Raw genomic sequence first — 16,322 nt, forward strand, 5'->3', positions numbered from 1 at the left:
CCCTTAGGGTCACATAGATCCACCTCTGCCATTAGCTTACTTCCTTTTTCATCTTTGCACTTTCAGTCTCTTAATTTTAACTGGATGTCTTTTTGCATGTCTCACTATCTGTGTACTATATCTGTTCCGATATTTTATAGCCACAGTAATTTTTGTGACCGTATCCCATTTTCTCTTGACACGTGATAGCAAAATTGTTGTGTGCTCTATTGGTTCTAGACAATTAGGACCTTTGAAGTAAGTTCCAAATTTGCGCTATATTTGCAGGGCATGATAATGATATTTGGTCTTGGTTTGGAATGAAACACATTGATTTTTACCCGGCTAGTAATATAGGCCAAATTTATTACAATCCTGTATTGAGTCTAGGAGGAGGAGGAGGGGGTTATGATTATGATTCTATGGATGAATTACTTACAAATCCATTGATTTACTCCACTGCATTAACACCACGCCCAGTGAGTTCACACACATGCAGTGATGGTTCCACTTCGGCCGGGTCCTTTTGTGGGGATCAGTTGATGGGTCTCGTGTTCGACCCAAAATGCACAGAGATTGCACCACTCGAACATACATGGTTTCCTGATTCAGCCGACTTCTCCTATCCGTCACATTATGCTGCGCCAGGCACTTCATGTTCGGGCAATTCGCCTGACTCTTCAAATACTGGTGACCCTGGAATGTCCGATTTTGGCTTGTGGGAAAGACAAAAGAAAGCCGATATTGGCCTAGAAGAGATGTTTGCTCCTTCTTTGAAAAAGAAAAAGACGAAGATGGATGAAGACCTTAGCCAAGGAGGAAGAATCTTTGCTGATGGGTCCAAATTGATTCCTTTCGGACCTAGTGATGCTGAAAGAAATCTGATAACAACTGCCAGTATTGGTGTTCAACTCCCTTTGCAAGATGGGTTCAATGAATATGGGTCTTCTGGTAATCCTTTCACCTCAAATGCCAAGCAGCATTATAATAATGACGGGTTCAAAGAATATACTTCGGCCATTGCTTTTAACACAAACCAGAATGAAAATGGTCCATGTCCATCGGAGAATACTGCTCGAGATGATGGTACAAATACAATCATTACACAAATACACCAAGATGATATACGAGGGTTTGGATTGAATCCGATCCTCGGGTCTCCACTTGGGGCCATTAGGTGTGAGAGTGATTATAATGAGATTTGCCTTGTCCACCTCCTCATTGCGGGTGCTGAGGCAGTGGCCACAAGGGACATGGACTTAGCTTCAGTGATATTGGTTCGGCTCAAAGAGTTAGTCTCTTGTACAGGTAGCACGATGCAACGTGTGGCCACATACTTTACCTGGGGGCTTCAGTGCCGGATAGAGTCAGGGGGGATTCATGGGGATAGATACCACATCGATCCGCAAACAGATATCCTCTCGGCCTTCCAAATTCTTCACGAGGTGTCGCCCTACATCAAGTTTAGTCATTTCACAGCTAATGAGGCAATCCTGGAGGCCGTGGAAGAGGAGCAACATATTCACATTATTGACTTTGAGATCATGGAAGGTATCCAGTGGCCCCCACTTATGCAAGCCTTAGCTTCGAGGAAGGGCGGGGCCCCTGAGCTAAAGATCACTGCCTTGTATCGGCCTTATGCAGACAGAGGGCTCGCCACAGTGCAAGAAACAGGTAAACGTCTCACCGAATTCGCATCGTCACTCGATGTGCCGTTTAGTTTCGGCCTTCTTACCATCAACAGCAGTGAAGATGAGGAACTGAATGCATCAAATATCAAGCTTACAAAAGGAGAAGCCTTGGTGGTAAATTGCATGCTCAATCTCCCACACATGCCACATAAGGCACCCACGACTGTGTCTTCCTTCTTCCGAGGGGTGCGGAGGCTCAATCCTGTCGTGTTCACATTCGTGGAGGAAGAGCTAGGTTGCGGTACAACGACAGCAGCCGCCTCCTTCTTCGAAGCCCTTCATCACTACTCTGCAGTATGCGACTCTCTGGAGGTATGCCTTGAGTCTGAAACTGTGGCTCGGATGCTCGTGGAAAGGGTGTTCCTTGCGCCTCGGATCAATAGCACAGTGGCTGTGTGGAACGGGTTTTGCCGAGCCGAGGTCAGGGCAAAACTGTTGACCGACAATTGGTGCTCCCTTCTTCGTTCACTCGGTTTCAAACCTCGTCCATTGTCATTCCACAATGTGTCTCAAGCTCAGCTTCTTCTAGGGCTTTACAAAGATGGCTTCAAGCTCGATGAAAGAAGTGACCGCCTCGTCCTGGGATGGCGAGGTAAGCCTCTTTTTGCTGCCTCTGTATGGAATTGATGGAGAGGACATTTGCATATTTTTGTCATCAAATCTATCATTTATGACGGGGGAATGAATAAGCAAACCATTTGTCGAGTTTGGATTCTGAGATTGGATTTTTACATTTATGCGCAAGTGAGATCATCTGGAGTGATGTAAATTCACTTCTTTGATGCGTGATCTATAATAATATGTTTTGGATGCCTATGTTTCCTATTATCTGTATACCTACCTATGCATTGGCCATAGCAATGGAATTGTGCTAGTCACGATTGGATGAGAACCTGGACAGTTGGATGAAATAAGGGTGGATTTACACTACATAACAGAAAAGTATGTAGAAAATATTTCCCGTCTCATTTCTAAATATCCGTCCAAATTCAGATCAAAATTTTCTTTCTCTTTTGTATATTTAGCCCCACCACTGGGAGGTAATGGTTGGTTCTATAACAATTACTTTTTTGTGTCAATTGGTTGTTTATATAGAGAGAGGAGAGAGTGCAAAAGCAAGCAAAGATGGGAGAGAGAGAGAAGCCCATTTCCTGTCAATTTATTGGAAACATTATATGGTGGCAAAACAGCAATACCCCACCTTGAAAGTGGTTTGCAAACTAGTCAACCTACTATGAAATAAGAGACTGAAATCATTGACAAAATGAAGATAATGGGAGAATATTTAAGGCATGGATTTTTTTTTTACTTCCCATCAAAGCATGGAACATGAAACATTTAGTCTCCATTGAACAATGGAAGACATGACTAACTTCATTTGTTCTTTATCTTTTTTGTATCATGGACATGCTTGATACAATGTACTATAGTCTATTATAGCTACATTATATTATTATCAGAAGCTATTTGAAGACGTGGTGGGTATAATTTATGAATATGAAAAAACAAATTTTTTTTTAATATTTCAAAAACTAAGGTTGAATCGAGCTTTACTGTGTTAAGTTTACTTGCTAAGCAATCACTTAGTACTTTTAATGCCCAATTCATCTCTTATTAAATATCATTGTGATGATCAATGCACTATGTGGAATCATAATTGAGTGTTTTTTCTTCATGAATATTGCAGAGTTTCTTTGTGACAATGAAAACATGGATGCTATACGTAGCAAAAGTTTACATGAGTTGTAAATCTATGATAATGTCACATGAACTAACAATGGTCAATTGTGTCCTGTTGATGAAGCATTATCAGATTAGGTAATCCAGTATACATTCTATTTATTTTTTAAAAGTACATACTACCATTTGAGTTCCAAATGCTTTGTAGGTTATTAAGCATATAGCTATTCTCTAGCAACTTTTCATAGCTTCTTAACATATTGAAGGAGATTTGGTCTTTTGTCTATTGTTAGTTCTAATATATACATCTCAGTAAATGTCTCTAAATAGTTGAAAGGGCAATAATTGTGTATACTATCTCAGCTCTTTAACGTAGTGACAGAGCTATTTAATTATCATGAGTTTGTGGTAAATTGTATGATCACAATTGTTATTTGTTCATGGTTGATCTCACAATGGACTACCTAATATATTTGAAAGGGCCCCCATTGAATAAATACGACCTACTTAAAAATGCACGCACATATGTATATAAAACAATATAGAAAATTTTATATGATTGAATAAATACTACCTACTTAAAGTAACATTCAACATACACACACGCACGCACACACGCACACACCATACAAAACAAGATAGAAAAACTATAGGGCCCATTATTTGGATCAATTGATGATGCAATTGTGGAACATGAGAGAGATTTTAAATAAGTGATGGTAAATGATTGAGTAACAAAGCAAGATCATACGTGAGGGAGGGGTTGAGAATGGGGTTGTCAATGCAAAATTTTGAAGGCAAAATCTAGAGAAACATAGATTAATTACATTATGTCTCGATATTGATTATTAGAAGTCAAAATGTGCTACCCTATCTTTATTTTGAAGACATTACTTGTTACATGATATACCTTGTAAATGTGATAAATTTGATTACATAACCTTAGAGATTATATTCTAAGCTCCAAAGAGTGTATTTACTAAATATGTAACTAAGAGAGAATATGTCAAAGTAAACCCATCATGTAAAGTTTTCTAGAAATGTTTGAGAAACCAAATATAGTATGCTAAGATGGAACGTGCTCATGGTTGTATCACCAAGTTGGAATATACAAACCTTCCTACTTGGTAGATGTTTGTGAATCATACATTGATAACATCACGGTGTTACAAAGAATAATTATTAAGTATCGATGAACCACGTATTATAAAATAAAACAAGAAGGGATTGTAAACAATGGAGAAGATAACGAAATTTAACTAAGAAAGGAAAATTGTATTGAAGGCTTGACACTAATTTATTCAATCATGATCATTTAGAAGACTTTATGATGAATATTAACATATTTTGGTTTGCAATAGTTAGATATAGGTGTCAACTTGTTAGATTCAAGCATAATTATTAACTCAAATATTGAGTTATTAATTCACACAGGTGTCAACTTGTTAGATTCAAGCATAATTATTAACTCAAATATTGAGTTATTAATTGACATATATCGACTTAGTGGTTTAATGGCAAGTGCGTCATTGCTTTGTAAGAAAACATTCTAGTTTCCCTTTAGTCTGCTTTGCACAAGAAGAAAGATATTTGTAGGTTTAGATGAAGAATAGAAAATGATAGATTTTCTTTCTAGGTCATTGTAAATAAGTAGATTTATACTTTTTTACAAATTATCATTTACATACCAACGGCCAAGTGATCCCGTGGATCACTATGCAAACATGCTATAGGTATGTACATTGATGTTTTACAGTATTATTGGAGTGACAAGTGGAATGATTTTTTAATAACATAGAATGAGAGATTGGGTTTTTCGGGGAAAGGAATCACAGACTATTCATCAATGTGATTGTGTGCGAAATGTTGATGATATGAGGGAAATGATACTACGACTCTATAAATCATTGGCTTGGTTTCCACCTTACGTGTTTCATGCTCTTTTATTTTAAAGTTCACCGTGTGTCTACACAAAAGCTGACTTCTTAGCTTGTGCTTGCTTCAAGGACACCCAAATTGTTTTTAATAAGTCGTAGGCACTTCTAGGTCCATGGGTTCTAGATTATGCAAATTTGGATCGATTGTGACATAACAGATAATTATTTGTGACGTTATCTTTAGTTTATCTCATGGGTTGATGGTAAAGGCTCGATTACCTTTCACCCAATTGACTTCAATGAAACAAGATTTAATACTTAAATCGACATTGATACCATTAAATCAAGATTATGACACTCTAATAAAAAATCAGAGATTTAACTACTTAAAATACTCAACATGGGCATTGCTACTCCCACCTTAGAGAACATTAAAAAGTTATAATGTGTAGAGCTTGGAAATATTAAATAGTAGTGTTTGCAGCATTTAAAGAGACACAAGTCAAAAGGCTCCATGCGATGTTATGGAAACGAGGGAACATCACTTTTAAAAAAAATTGTGATCGTGTGATGTCTTTCACTGTCTTTAGTTAAAAAAATCCATGCTCATGCTGTGTCATGGGGTTAAAACATGAGGTTTGCTTGAAAGATATTATTATCTTCAAATGTCTAGTTTTTCTTTGCCCTACGATTATTTTCTCAATGTTAAAATTCTCCAATCATGCACAAGTTGGATGTTTGACATGTAAACCCAATTCACCCTTTTTTAAGATCCCTAGTCACTGTATGTAAGCTCACCACCTACTTATAACGTGTTCAATAGGAGAGATAGAGAGTACAATAGCCTTTCTAGAAACTTAAGATATAATTAGAGTGTTATGACACCATTTACGCCACCTTTGAATTGTAGACTTGTAGATTGGAATTTGGTACTACTCATATGATCTAAACATAATGTTAAGAGAATAGTGTTGTACAGTTGAGAAAAGTGAAAAAACAACATAATAAAATACTTTGATATGGAGATGAATGAACATGCATGTTGTTTTCACCAATGAATTCTCAAAATTTAAGTTGATAATGACTTAAACATATTCTAGAAGCGTAAATTCAATGAATGAAAAGAGAGTCACAAGTGAATATGAGTTGAATGCAATCTACCCAAACATCAAATAGTGCGTATTAGTTGACAATTGATATTATTAAACCTTGCGAGATATAATATTATCAACAACACTACAATTTAGATGATCTATTCACGAGCAATAGGAGTGTCCATTTAAGTTATATTGGACTCTTTATACTCACACTAAGCATTAATAATTTATAATAGAACTTGTCCTTAGAGCCTCTAGTAAGAGATTGTCCATATAGGGACCATGCTTATCTAAAGCCTCTTTGGTGTCTCTTTCCACCTCTTGTTAGGCATCAATCAACTCCCTGTACTCTACCTTGCAACATATCACTATAGATGTTGGTAATGTTGTAAGTTCATCAATTTGCTTTTATTCTTGAACTATAAATGACTCATAATGTTTGCATGCTAATATCCAATCTTTTGGGTGTATTTTGCATTTGATTTGTTTGTTGATCCAAGCTAGAATGCTTGGTGGTATTACTAGAACATTTCGTGGATCCATGCAATTGGGTTTTTGAGTGATGATGATATTTGAATTGGCATCACGGATAATTTTTTAATTATGTTTTGACTTTCTACTTAAGTGGTATCCTTTTCTTTGTTAATAAAGGAATAACATGGACTACACTAGCTATACCCTTTTGTGTTATTGGGTGTGTTGTTTTTTCTTGTTGGGTTACCAATCCTTCATATTTTATTCAACTAGATCTTTCCCTATGGACTTTTCTCCTTGATGAGGTATTTCTTAATTTTTGTTGGGTGCGTCTATATCATAATCCTCTTTGTCATCCTTGTAGATATGTGTCCACTATCAATCAACACATTTGTACGTTTCTTAATCATTATATGTTAATGTGCTTCTTACTAATAGTGTTTTCCATTGCTTTGTTGCATAAGATTCAAAAAGTTGTCTTTTTATACCACATTAGTATTAAGAAACACCCTAAGGTTTTATATGATATATATACATATAGTTAATGACCCCCAAGCTAAGTTCTAATTATTGGCTTAAATAAAATACTTCAGTATAAATTAAAACCAATCCACCCATAAAATATTCATTTGTTCCATATGGCATGAATTGCAATCGTTACAACTCCTTCTGTTATGTATTACCTTTTATGTTATCCAAAGAATCTATGAGATTATGCACAATCTTTGTCCAAATCCTAGAAAGTATTTGGGCAAGTCTTTTGGTCACGTTTTGGAATACCTTCAAACATATGGCCTCTCAAATATACCAAATTGTGATACTACTTATACCTAAGTGTTAAGTGACTTAATCTAAGATTTGTACCAATCCTCTTATATTAAAGTCATTAATGATTGACTAATCAAAACATAGTTATTCCTTTTATGTACTTTCTTGTCTCAATTTAAGTGATTGATTATGTCTTTGGGTTGAGTGAGCAAGCTTCTTAGTCGAGTTCAACATAGTGAGATGAAGCGCTCTTAAGTGATATATTATGGTTGCTAAAAAGTTGGCAATGATTGAAAACAACTCCAACTTGTGTCATAAAACTAGAGGTAATTGAAGATTCGATCCCACGTTATAACCATTGTGAGGAGATAAAACTTTGGCCGAGAAAGGACATGGGTTCAGTGTAATGTACTTAGAGCATAAATGATGATTTGGCATCATGGCAAGGGATGTTACCCATCACTTGATGTGATGGGTGAGCTTTTTGTAAGCTCCTAGGGTAAGGGATCATAATAGTAAAACATTAAGAAGTACGCATGAAAGAAAAAAAAATGTTGAGAACAACGCAACATCCCCGCTCAAGAGTTGAATCGATAGGTGGACACCTTAGTGGCTAAGAAATAATTGGCACCTATCTCTTTTTGTATCATTGGCAATAAAATAGACACTAGTCTAATCCTTTATCATCGAGGATTCCCAAGTCTAATTCCTTTGAATTGACTCCATCTCCTCTTCATGACGAGGAACCATTTTGCTATATCTTCAAACTTCACAACTCCTTGGTGGAAGAGTGTTCTCCAACATCCATCAACATCACATTGTCCTTGCTTGGAATGAACCCATTAGATGTGATTGTTATCTTGACCTTCAAAGTACTTTTTGGAGTGCAAGCTCTTCATAACTTGGTGTATCATTTCCTTAGATCTTTATATGCACTCATTTTACCTCGTAAAGATCCTTCGCAATATGAGATGTACTTTTTCTGCATGTAGTGATATGATGCAACTTGTTAGTTTTCTCTTCAATTTTTTTGAAACCTTCTTCATTTAGCTTTGGTTTGATTGACTAATTCATGTTCACTTTATCAACACAACATGGTCCTAATTATTCAACACAACCTACCAATATGCGGTACTTAATCACAAAAGATTTAACTCGACTAGATGAATTGTTTAGGCATGCAACAACTTATACGAAATATTTAATCCCATAAATTCCTTGGCATGATATCATGTGTCATATCCTTACTCCTCAAGCACACATCAATCATGCTTTCAAAGGTTAATTGCAAAGATATTTCGGCATGCCTATTATCCATTGGTCTCCCCTCACAATCTATTGTCTCTTGCTATGTTCTTCCTCCACATCTTCATTCTCATGATCCATATCTTATTTGCAATTCCCTATTGATTCATCTGTAACCCCTTACCTATTTGTTCTTCCCTTAGCTCAACAATCAACTTGTCTTAACTTTTGCTTTATCATAAAAATCACGACATGTTAGACAAAGCAAGTTATGTGGGTGTCATGCCTACCATAAAATACAAAAGCATTGTGCATATCCCAATTATGACACAATCCTCAAATTTTGGGAAATAACAAACAATCTCCGTCTTTGATTTCGGGTTAACTTGTGTGAATTGTACGAACACCCATTGTCTTAGCGACAAATAACAATGTAACAAAACTTGCCAAATTTGAGAAATGTAATACCACAAAGCGATGAGCAATCAGACATTTACTTCTACTCGAACAATGTGAAAGAAGCAATTCCGTGTAGCTACTTCACATTGCTTTAGAGCTAATCCCAGAGGCAAACCCCCAATCAATGCTCTCCAAATGAGGACCTTTGATACAGTGGAATTAGAATGCAACTGTAGAGTATTCCAAGATATGCCACTATCCATAATCAAAGTTATGTACCTTCCATTCTTGTTCAACTTAGATGATAACCATTGAAGAGACTCAATGGAGCAATGGTATAAGAGATTGGTCGTCACTTGTAAAAATGGCGTTTGATCTCGTAAAAGGAAATCATTCCACAACGTTATATGTTTGCCTCTCTTCCTCCAAACCAGGCTATGTTGTTGCATTAGCCACTCTGCACATGATTCATGTATAGCGGTAGCATTTCGTACTTTCGAGATCCCCAAATGTGTCACACGAGATTGAGAGATGAGGGAAAGGGTAGGATTCCATCCGTAACGGATTACGGTGTCGAAATTGGAAAGTCGGCAGTGCGCTACAAATTGTGATGACAAGATTTCTGTATTTGAATGTCTTGATGTTCCAATGGGTGTGCATCGGAATGGGTACGAAAATACGAGTTAAGGGTGATTGATGGTCAGGACCGATCAAAGAAGCCGATAATGGGATATAAGTTAGTTGTAATCCTACTGCTAGTTGATTTGCTCACAGATGTGTGTATAGAAATGATATGAAATCTCCTTTCCCTTTCCCTTATCTAAATGCCAACCCAAAAGAGAGCACCCACCCCCATTTGTTTGTTAATAATGCCTTCTCCCCAACTAAATAAGGCCTTCTTGGACACACACACACACACACACACACACAAACACACACACATGGCTTTCCTCTGTTCTTCTTCCTTACACTCACGCCCTAAATCTTCTCCTTGGCTTGGCCCTAATTCATTGCTTGTGCAGCAATCTTCATCCCCTCATCATCGTCAGAAGCAGCAGAAACAACATCACCTCAGTCCCTATCCTGCTCTGTTCTCATCGACCCGATTAACCCTGTCTTCTTCCCCGATGATCAACATTACCAAATCATCTTCACGATCTTATAAGGTACGCATCACTGCATCTCTGTTTATATTATTTCTCTCTCTCTCTCTCTATATATATATATACACATATGAGATGGGGCGGCGGGTCTTTGGTGAGGTAAGTATTGGAAGGTTTTCTCTCTTCATAATTTTGTTTTTCTTTATTTTGATGCATTTATATCTAACAAAATATGCCTTTGATCAAAAATTTTGGTCAGCCCAAGTGGCATGCTTTATCAAAAGATGACGACGAAGTTTCGGACTCTGAATCACTTGTTACTTCCTCTAAGATATCTGAAGAGTCTTTCAGCTGGACCGCTGCAATTCTTCCGTATGAAACTTCTTCTTCTTTTCCATCATCTGATACACGATACTCATTTAGATTAAGATATAAACAAAACTTTCAGGTTCTTTTTTCCGGCTGTCGGCGGTGCATTGTTTGGATACGATATTGGGGCCACATCTGGGGCTTTAATCTCATTGACGGTAAACCCTTACTATTTCTATATCAATTTGGATATAATCAAATATTTAGTTTCATAAATATCAATTTTGACCACCTAATGAGAGATCAATCATAGTTAATATAATTAATGTACTGATCAAAATCATAGCATACTATTCAATAGGACATTTACATCTATTTGGACATATCTATGCATATAAAGGCACATAAATAACTTAGATTGCTAATCATGTCTTTTGTAACCCGCAATAATGGATGTCAATTCTGAATAGTTTGTAATATCAGTGTAAAATCTCTCACCTCACTCTCTTTAGGATGACAGTCTGCTGATTTGAGTGGAATTCCATGGTACAACTTAAGTTCCATTGAGATGGGGCTTGTGGTGAGTTCTTTTTCCTACTACATTTTTGTGCTCCATATTAGATGACTAGCCACAGAAAGTGTGATGTCGCAATGTGGTGTCTCACTGTGATGATTATATCTTTTAATGTTTCAGGTGAGTGGATCTCTTTATGGGGCCTTGATTGGCTCTATATTAGCCTTCAATATATCAGACTCCTTAGGTTCATTCATATATTTTTATAATAAAAATTTGCTCATAACCTGCTCATTATTAATATCTCCATCAGGCAAGGACTAATCCATATGGTTTTTATGTTTTTGTTCTAGGTCGGCGCAAAGAGTTGCTAACAGCAGCATCATTGTATATTATCGGAGCTTTGAGCACGTCTTTAGCCCCTAGCTTCATACTTCTTTTAGTTGGAAGACTTATATATGGTCTTGGAATTGGTTTGGTACGTCTTTTTGTTCAATGGGAATTTTTTTTTCCATGTTCGATATTAAGTTTTAAACCTTTTACTTGTCTTTGGGAATTATTTGAAAATAGGCAATGCATGGGGCACCTTTATACATTGCTGAGACCTCACCTTCCCAAATTCGTGGAACTCTAGTGTCATTGAAAGAAGCTTTCATTGTGCTAGGCATACTTGTAAGTTGAAGTGTTGCATTTTTTCATTTTTTGTCATAACTTCAGATCAAATGGCTATACTGCCATATCTTTTGATTAGCTTGGCTATCTTGTAGGGAATGCTGAGATAGGTACAATAGGAGGTTGGCGTGTAATGTATGGGTGTGCAGTTCCAGCAGCTTTGTTGATGGGTTTGGGTATGTGGTGGCTTCCACCATCGCCACGTTGGCTTTTACTCCGTGGTGTCCAAGGGAAGGAACCCTTGGAAATAGCCAAAAGAAATGCGGTACAAGCTTTGTATAAGCTGCGAAAAGGTATTGCAAGTAGCAAGGTGGTGGAAATGCAAGTGGACAAGACACTCGACTCATTGCAGTCATCTGATGCAAAAGAGGAGCCAAAATTCTCAGAAGTTTTTGAAGGTGGCAGTTTGAAGGCTCTTAAAGTTGGTGCTGGACTTGTTTTCTTCCAGCAGGTATAGTGATGGATGATATATGAAATTTCCTATTGCATTTATCTTTATGGCGGCAACATTTTGAAGTACAGAAAATTTGGGCTAATATTTCGAATTTAAGAAAAAATTGAGGGTCTTTGTCTAGTATTACTTTTAATTCATCAGTGAATTTCTTAAAATAATGTAAATAGTGTTTCTCCATTGCCAGACATACTTGGTATTGAAATTTCTTTAAAGAGATCCTTCTTGGGATACAGGTAACTGGACAACCGAGTGTGCTTTATTATGCAGCATCAATTCTTCAGGTGAATCAAACATGTGCATCATGTCATATATTCTTTTTGTGGATTCTTTGCTATGAAAAATTTAAAGAAGAATGTACTAAATTTCCTTTTCCTTTTACAAGAATAGAGTGCAGGCTTTTCTGCAGCTGCAGATGCCACTCGTGTTGCAATCATTATTGGCGTCTTTAAGGTGATAAAAATACAGGAAAAATAAATGAAAAAATAAAATGGAAAAAGAGAAATGTTGGGTTGATGTTTTGGAGGTCTAGTTTTAATGGGGATTTTTTCTATGAAAAAGAATTCATAAGGTAACAAAATTAGGGTTTAGGATTATGCTTGGATACATCTACTTTTGGGATCTCTTGATAACTGGTTTTGGTTTGCTGCAATGTTCTATTCTTGCATATTGTTTTTTTCAATCATACTAAACAATTCTCATCTGAACATATTGATTGCACTTGATGATTCTAAAACTAGGTCATTTGTATGTAAAATTGATCAAAAAGAATTTGAATCTGTTTTGGGTGGCACAGTTGCTTATGACAGCGATTGCAGTTTTTAAGGTTGATGACTTGGGAAGAAGGCCATTGCTAATCACTGGTGTCAGTGGTCTCGTAAGTTTTGTTCAGTATTTGCAATATAAAAATTTAAGTTTTCATTACGGTTTATTGTTATAAAATCATAAATTCTGCTGTTTCTATTATATCTTAGACTATTCTTGAAGAGTTTAACGTGAGGGATGAAGGATAAATCTTGATTTTGGACTGAATGTATCTGATTGTCACGCAGGTGCTTTCTCTTTTCCTTCTTGGAACATACTATTCAGTGGGCCAAGGATATTCTATATTGGCTGTTATCTCTCTTCTCGTCTATGTCAGCTGCTATCAGGTGAATATGTAGTACCAATTATAATTTGCAGCTGTTTCTGTAGGAAATTCGTGGTTGCTGATGTGTGTGTATTATGGATGTATCTCTGAGATGTTTATGGGTTAAAAATTAAGAGAGGAAGGAGCAATTGTATGTGTTACAACTCAAAGTGGTGACACCAATCTTCCGACTTTCTGCTATATAGGTTTCTTTTGGACCAATCTCATGGTTGATGGTGTCAGAAATTTTCCCTTTACGAACGAGAGGTCGTGCATTAAGTGTAGCCGTCCTTATCAACTTTGCTTCAAATGCTCTTGTTACGTTCGCCTTTGCTCCCATCCAGGTAGAGCGTTCTACCATGGTGTTTATGATTAATGAAACATAATTTAAAGCTCAAAATCTTTTCAAGACAGTATCGCTTTCATAATGATGAGGATAAGAAAACATAGAACTAAACTTAACTTTTTATAAGAGAGGGTAACTTCATGATGTTATGCATTTGAATGACAGGATCTCTTGGGTGCAGCATGTACATTCTTTGGTTTTGGTATCATTGGTGTCATTGCACTTTTGTTCATAGTATTTTTCGTCCCAGAAACCAAGGGGCTAAGCTTGGAAGAAATAGAAGCCAAGATTTCAAAGCTTTAGAACGTTTGTCTTAGCTAATTAATATGCAGATACGCATATTGACATAATGTGAATGTGAATTGTGAAGATGTTTTCACTTTGTGCTGTTTATCTGAACATATCAGGACATGTAAATCTCTTCATAAAAGTATTTCTGAGAAGGAAAATTCAAGCATATAGTTTTCATCAATCATCAATTTAATAAGCCACTCTTCCATACAAAGCTCAATCGAAATCGCTTCTCCACAGATTGTTCCAAATGTACTCGGTGTTGATGTATGAATAAGCAGCATTGGCTCAAATGTATCAAATTTGTATAAATTGCTTGAGTAGATCATCAGTATGATTAATTCATCTAAATTTGCCTGTTTCTTAGCCTGTTTATGATATTAGTAATGTGTGAGTGAGTTAATATAATTTCATTCTGCAATGATATAAACCTTTGATGTATGCGTCACATCCTGGATCCTCCTATTTAGAATTATAAAGAGCTTAGACTCTCATATAGAAATAATATGATCTATTACAGAAATATTCTGAGTGGATTTTATGTATGTTCTTAAATGACATAATCTGCATATTCTCTTGAGAAAGGGTGCAAGAATGGCACAAGTTTAACAAATGGTAAATGGGTATATATTTATCCTGGTTTTGAAGAAGCAAGATCTATATTGTGATGAAGAATCAGTTGGATGAATATGAAGCGTCTGAAGGCTTGGATGATTGAAGATCAAACCAGTGAATGGACAAGTAGGTAGCCAAAAATTAGGATGCGTGGGCACAAAGTGAGTTTTGATCTAGGTACTACACAAGGCACAAAAGTAAGTTTTGACCTAGACCCAGGCACAAAAGTAAGTTTTGACCTAGACCCATTAGGAATATCATAGATCATGCTTTAGCATGTAATGCATTGTTAATATATTGTTAACCTACAAACAAAATGCTACTATTTGAAGAGAAGTAGTAAAATCAGATCGAATAGGGAAATTTGTATCGACGAAACTTCAAAGGTATGAGAGTTCTTAGCTAGGTCTTGAACCCATGTGGTATTTTCTTGTTTGAAGTCCATAAAATTTCATCAGCAATTAAGGCAATATCGGTTACCATCCATACACGGTTACATGTTTTTAAGATACACGACGATTTTTCTTATTTAACGACGACTAATTTTTTCTTTGACACAAGTTAAGCTTTATGCTTTGGCAAGCTAACAAATGATCATTTATAATTAGCTATCCTAGATGTCATGCTAATAATTGATCTCAAGCTTACTTGCAAGGGAAGGTTTCATGTTTATGAACTCTAAAGGAGGGTTGACAAAACTTGAGTCAGCCATCCAATCTCTTGTAGTACAAAGACTTTTTATTGCGGCGGGAAAGTTTTCTTTAGTAATGGTCTCACTTCCCTCTACATGTGCCATGAAATAATAGCCAAAAGCACTACAAATGCATAGGAATTGAATAGAAACTTAATGCACATTACGTAGTAATGTCTGAAATTTCTTTTCCCTCCCCTCCCAATCAATAGTTTCCAACCGAGAGAACATTCGGCAAACGGTTTCAACGAACGCGTATACGTTTTTCGCAGCATACACACAATTCAAAATTATTGGGCTTGAATGGAGCATATATATTGACAACCTATGGCATTATAGACACCATTGGGTTCGTGACATTGTTCTCCACACAAGGGTGACAAAACGATTTCTCGTGTTGTCAACAATCGAAGTTTGTTGGGTGGGGGGTTCAAAGCGGAAGTGAGGTTGGAGATAATAAATTTAGGAGGATAGGAAGGATGGAGCCGGGTGGAAGGGTCACGATCGATGTGGAGCGAGGATCGTCACGAGACAGTGGCCCGAGGATGAGGACGGGGCATGCGGGGCGCTTGTACGAGGCGAGAGAAGATGTCGTGGGCAGCTACGAGGAGAGGTTGGAGATAGCGAAATGGGCGGCACGCATAGTGGGCGGGGCGTACGCATTCTCACGGTTCCTCGCATGTTGCGACCTCACGTGGGCATCGGTCGTGCTACTTGGGGGGTTTGTCTCGTTCCTGAATCGAAGGGACTTCGAGTGGGTGTCGGTGCTCCTCCTATTCGAGGCGGCGAGGCTGTGGTTCGCGGCATTCTTCAGCGGGTTGCTGATGCGGGGCCTAACGACACATAGGCCGAGCCGGCCGACCGAGCTCGGGTCCACCCGATTGTCCGTGGTGGCGGCCAATGCGGCCGAGGGGGAAAATGGGCTTGGCCTAGGGACCCCCGACCCGCGGCTCGGCCGCACGCTCTTCACGCGCATCGTCTCGCTCGGCTT

The 16,322-nt window shown here is 37.4% G+C and overlaps 2 protein-coding genes across 3 annotated transcripts; both read left to right on the forward strand.

Moving 5' to 3' along the window:
- The first annotated feature begins 233 nt into the window (after positions 1-233).
- LOC147847952 (protein NODULATION SIGNALING PATHWAY 2-like) lies at positions 234-3,144 on the forward strand. Its single transcript, XM_087338723.1, has 2 exons — positions 234-2,262; positions 2,766-3,144. Exons 1-2 carry the CDS (start codon positions 300-302, stop codon positions 2,906-2,908), a joined length of 2,106 nt encoding a protein of 701 aa, XP_087194849.1. The 5' UTR covers positions 234-299; the 3' UTR covers positions 2,909-3,144.
- Positions 3,145-10,129: 6,985 nt separating this feature from the next.
- On the forward strand, positions 10,130-14,328 carry LOC147847953 (D-xylose-proton symporter-like 3, chloroplastic). 2 transcript variants are annotated; one of them, XM_087338724.1, is made up of 14 exons: positions 10,130-10,376; positions 10,573-10,685; positions 10,762-10,840; positions 11,143-11,202; positions 11,317-11,383; positions 11,490-11,614; positions 11,707-11,808; positions 11,888-12,259; positions 12,496-12,543; positions 12,650-12,712; positions 13,056-13,136; positions 13,312-13,410; positions 13,595-13,732; positions 13,900-14,328. In XM_087338724.1, the coding sequence occupies exons 1-14, from the start codon at positions 10,152-10,154 to the stop codon at positions 14,035-14,037; spliced, it is 1,710 nt and encodes a 569-aa protein (XP_087194850.1). In that variant the 5' UTR covers positions 10,130-10,151; the 3' UTR covers positions 14,038-14,328. The 2 variants fall into 2 exon arrangements, with proteins under 2 accessions (XP_087194850.1, XP_087194851.1); XM_087338725.1 differs by lacking the exons at positions 10,130-10,376; positions 10,573-10,685 and having other exon boundaries at positions 11,135-11,202.
- The last annotated feature ends 1,994 nt before the right edge of the window (positions 14,329-16,322 follow it).

The sequence above is a fragment of the Azolla caroliniana genome, unplaced genomic scaffold (assembly GCF_043228905.1).
Source record: "Azolla caroliniana isolate FFs.n. ecotype wild unplaced genomic scaffold, voAzoCaro1.0.p SCAF_572, whole genome shotgun sequence".
Classification (NCBI taxonomy): domain Eukaryota; kingdom Viridiplantae; phylum Streptophyta; class Polypodiopsida; order Salviniales; family Salviniaceae; genus Azolla; species Azolla caroliniana.

Coding starts and splice junctions, on each gene's coding strand:
- LOC147847952 (XM_087338723.1), top strand. CDS start 300: ATGAAACACATTGATTTTTACCCGGCTAGTAATATAGGCCAAATTTAT. Junction 2,263..2,765: donor CCTCGTCCTGGGATGGCGAG/GTAAGCCTCTTT, acceptor TTGTTTATATAG/AGAGAGGAGAGAGTGCAAAA.
- LOC147847953 (XM_087338724.1), top strand. CDS start 10,152: ATGGCTTTCCTCTGTTCTTCTTCCTTACACTCACGCCCTAAATCTTCT. Junction 10,841..11,142: donor GGGCTTTAATCTCATTGACG/GTAAACCCTTAC, acceptor TTAGGATGACAG/TCTGCTGATTTGAGTGGAAT. Junction 12,260..12,495: donor GACTTGTTTTCTTCCAGCAG/GTATAGTGATGG, acceptor CTTGGGATACAG/GTAACTGGACAACCGAGTGT.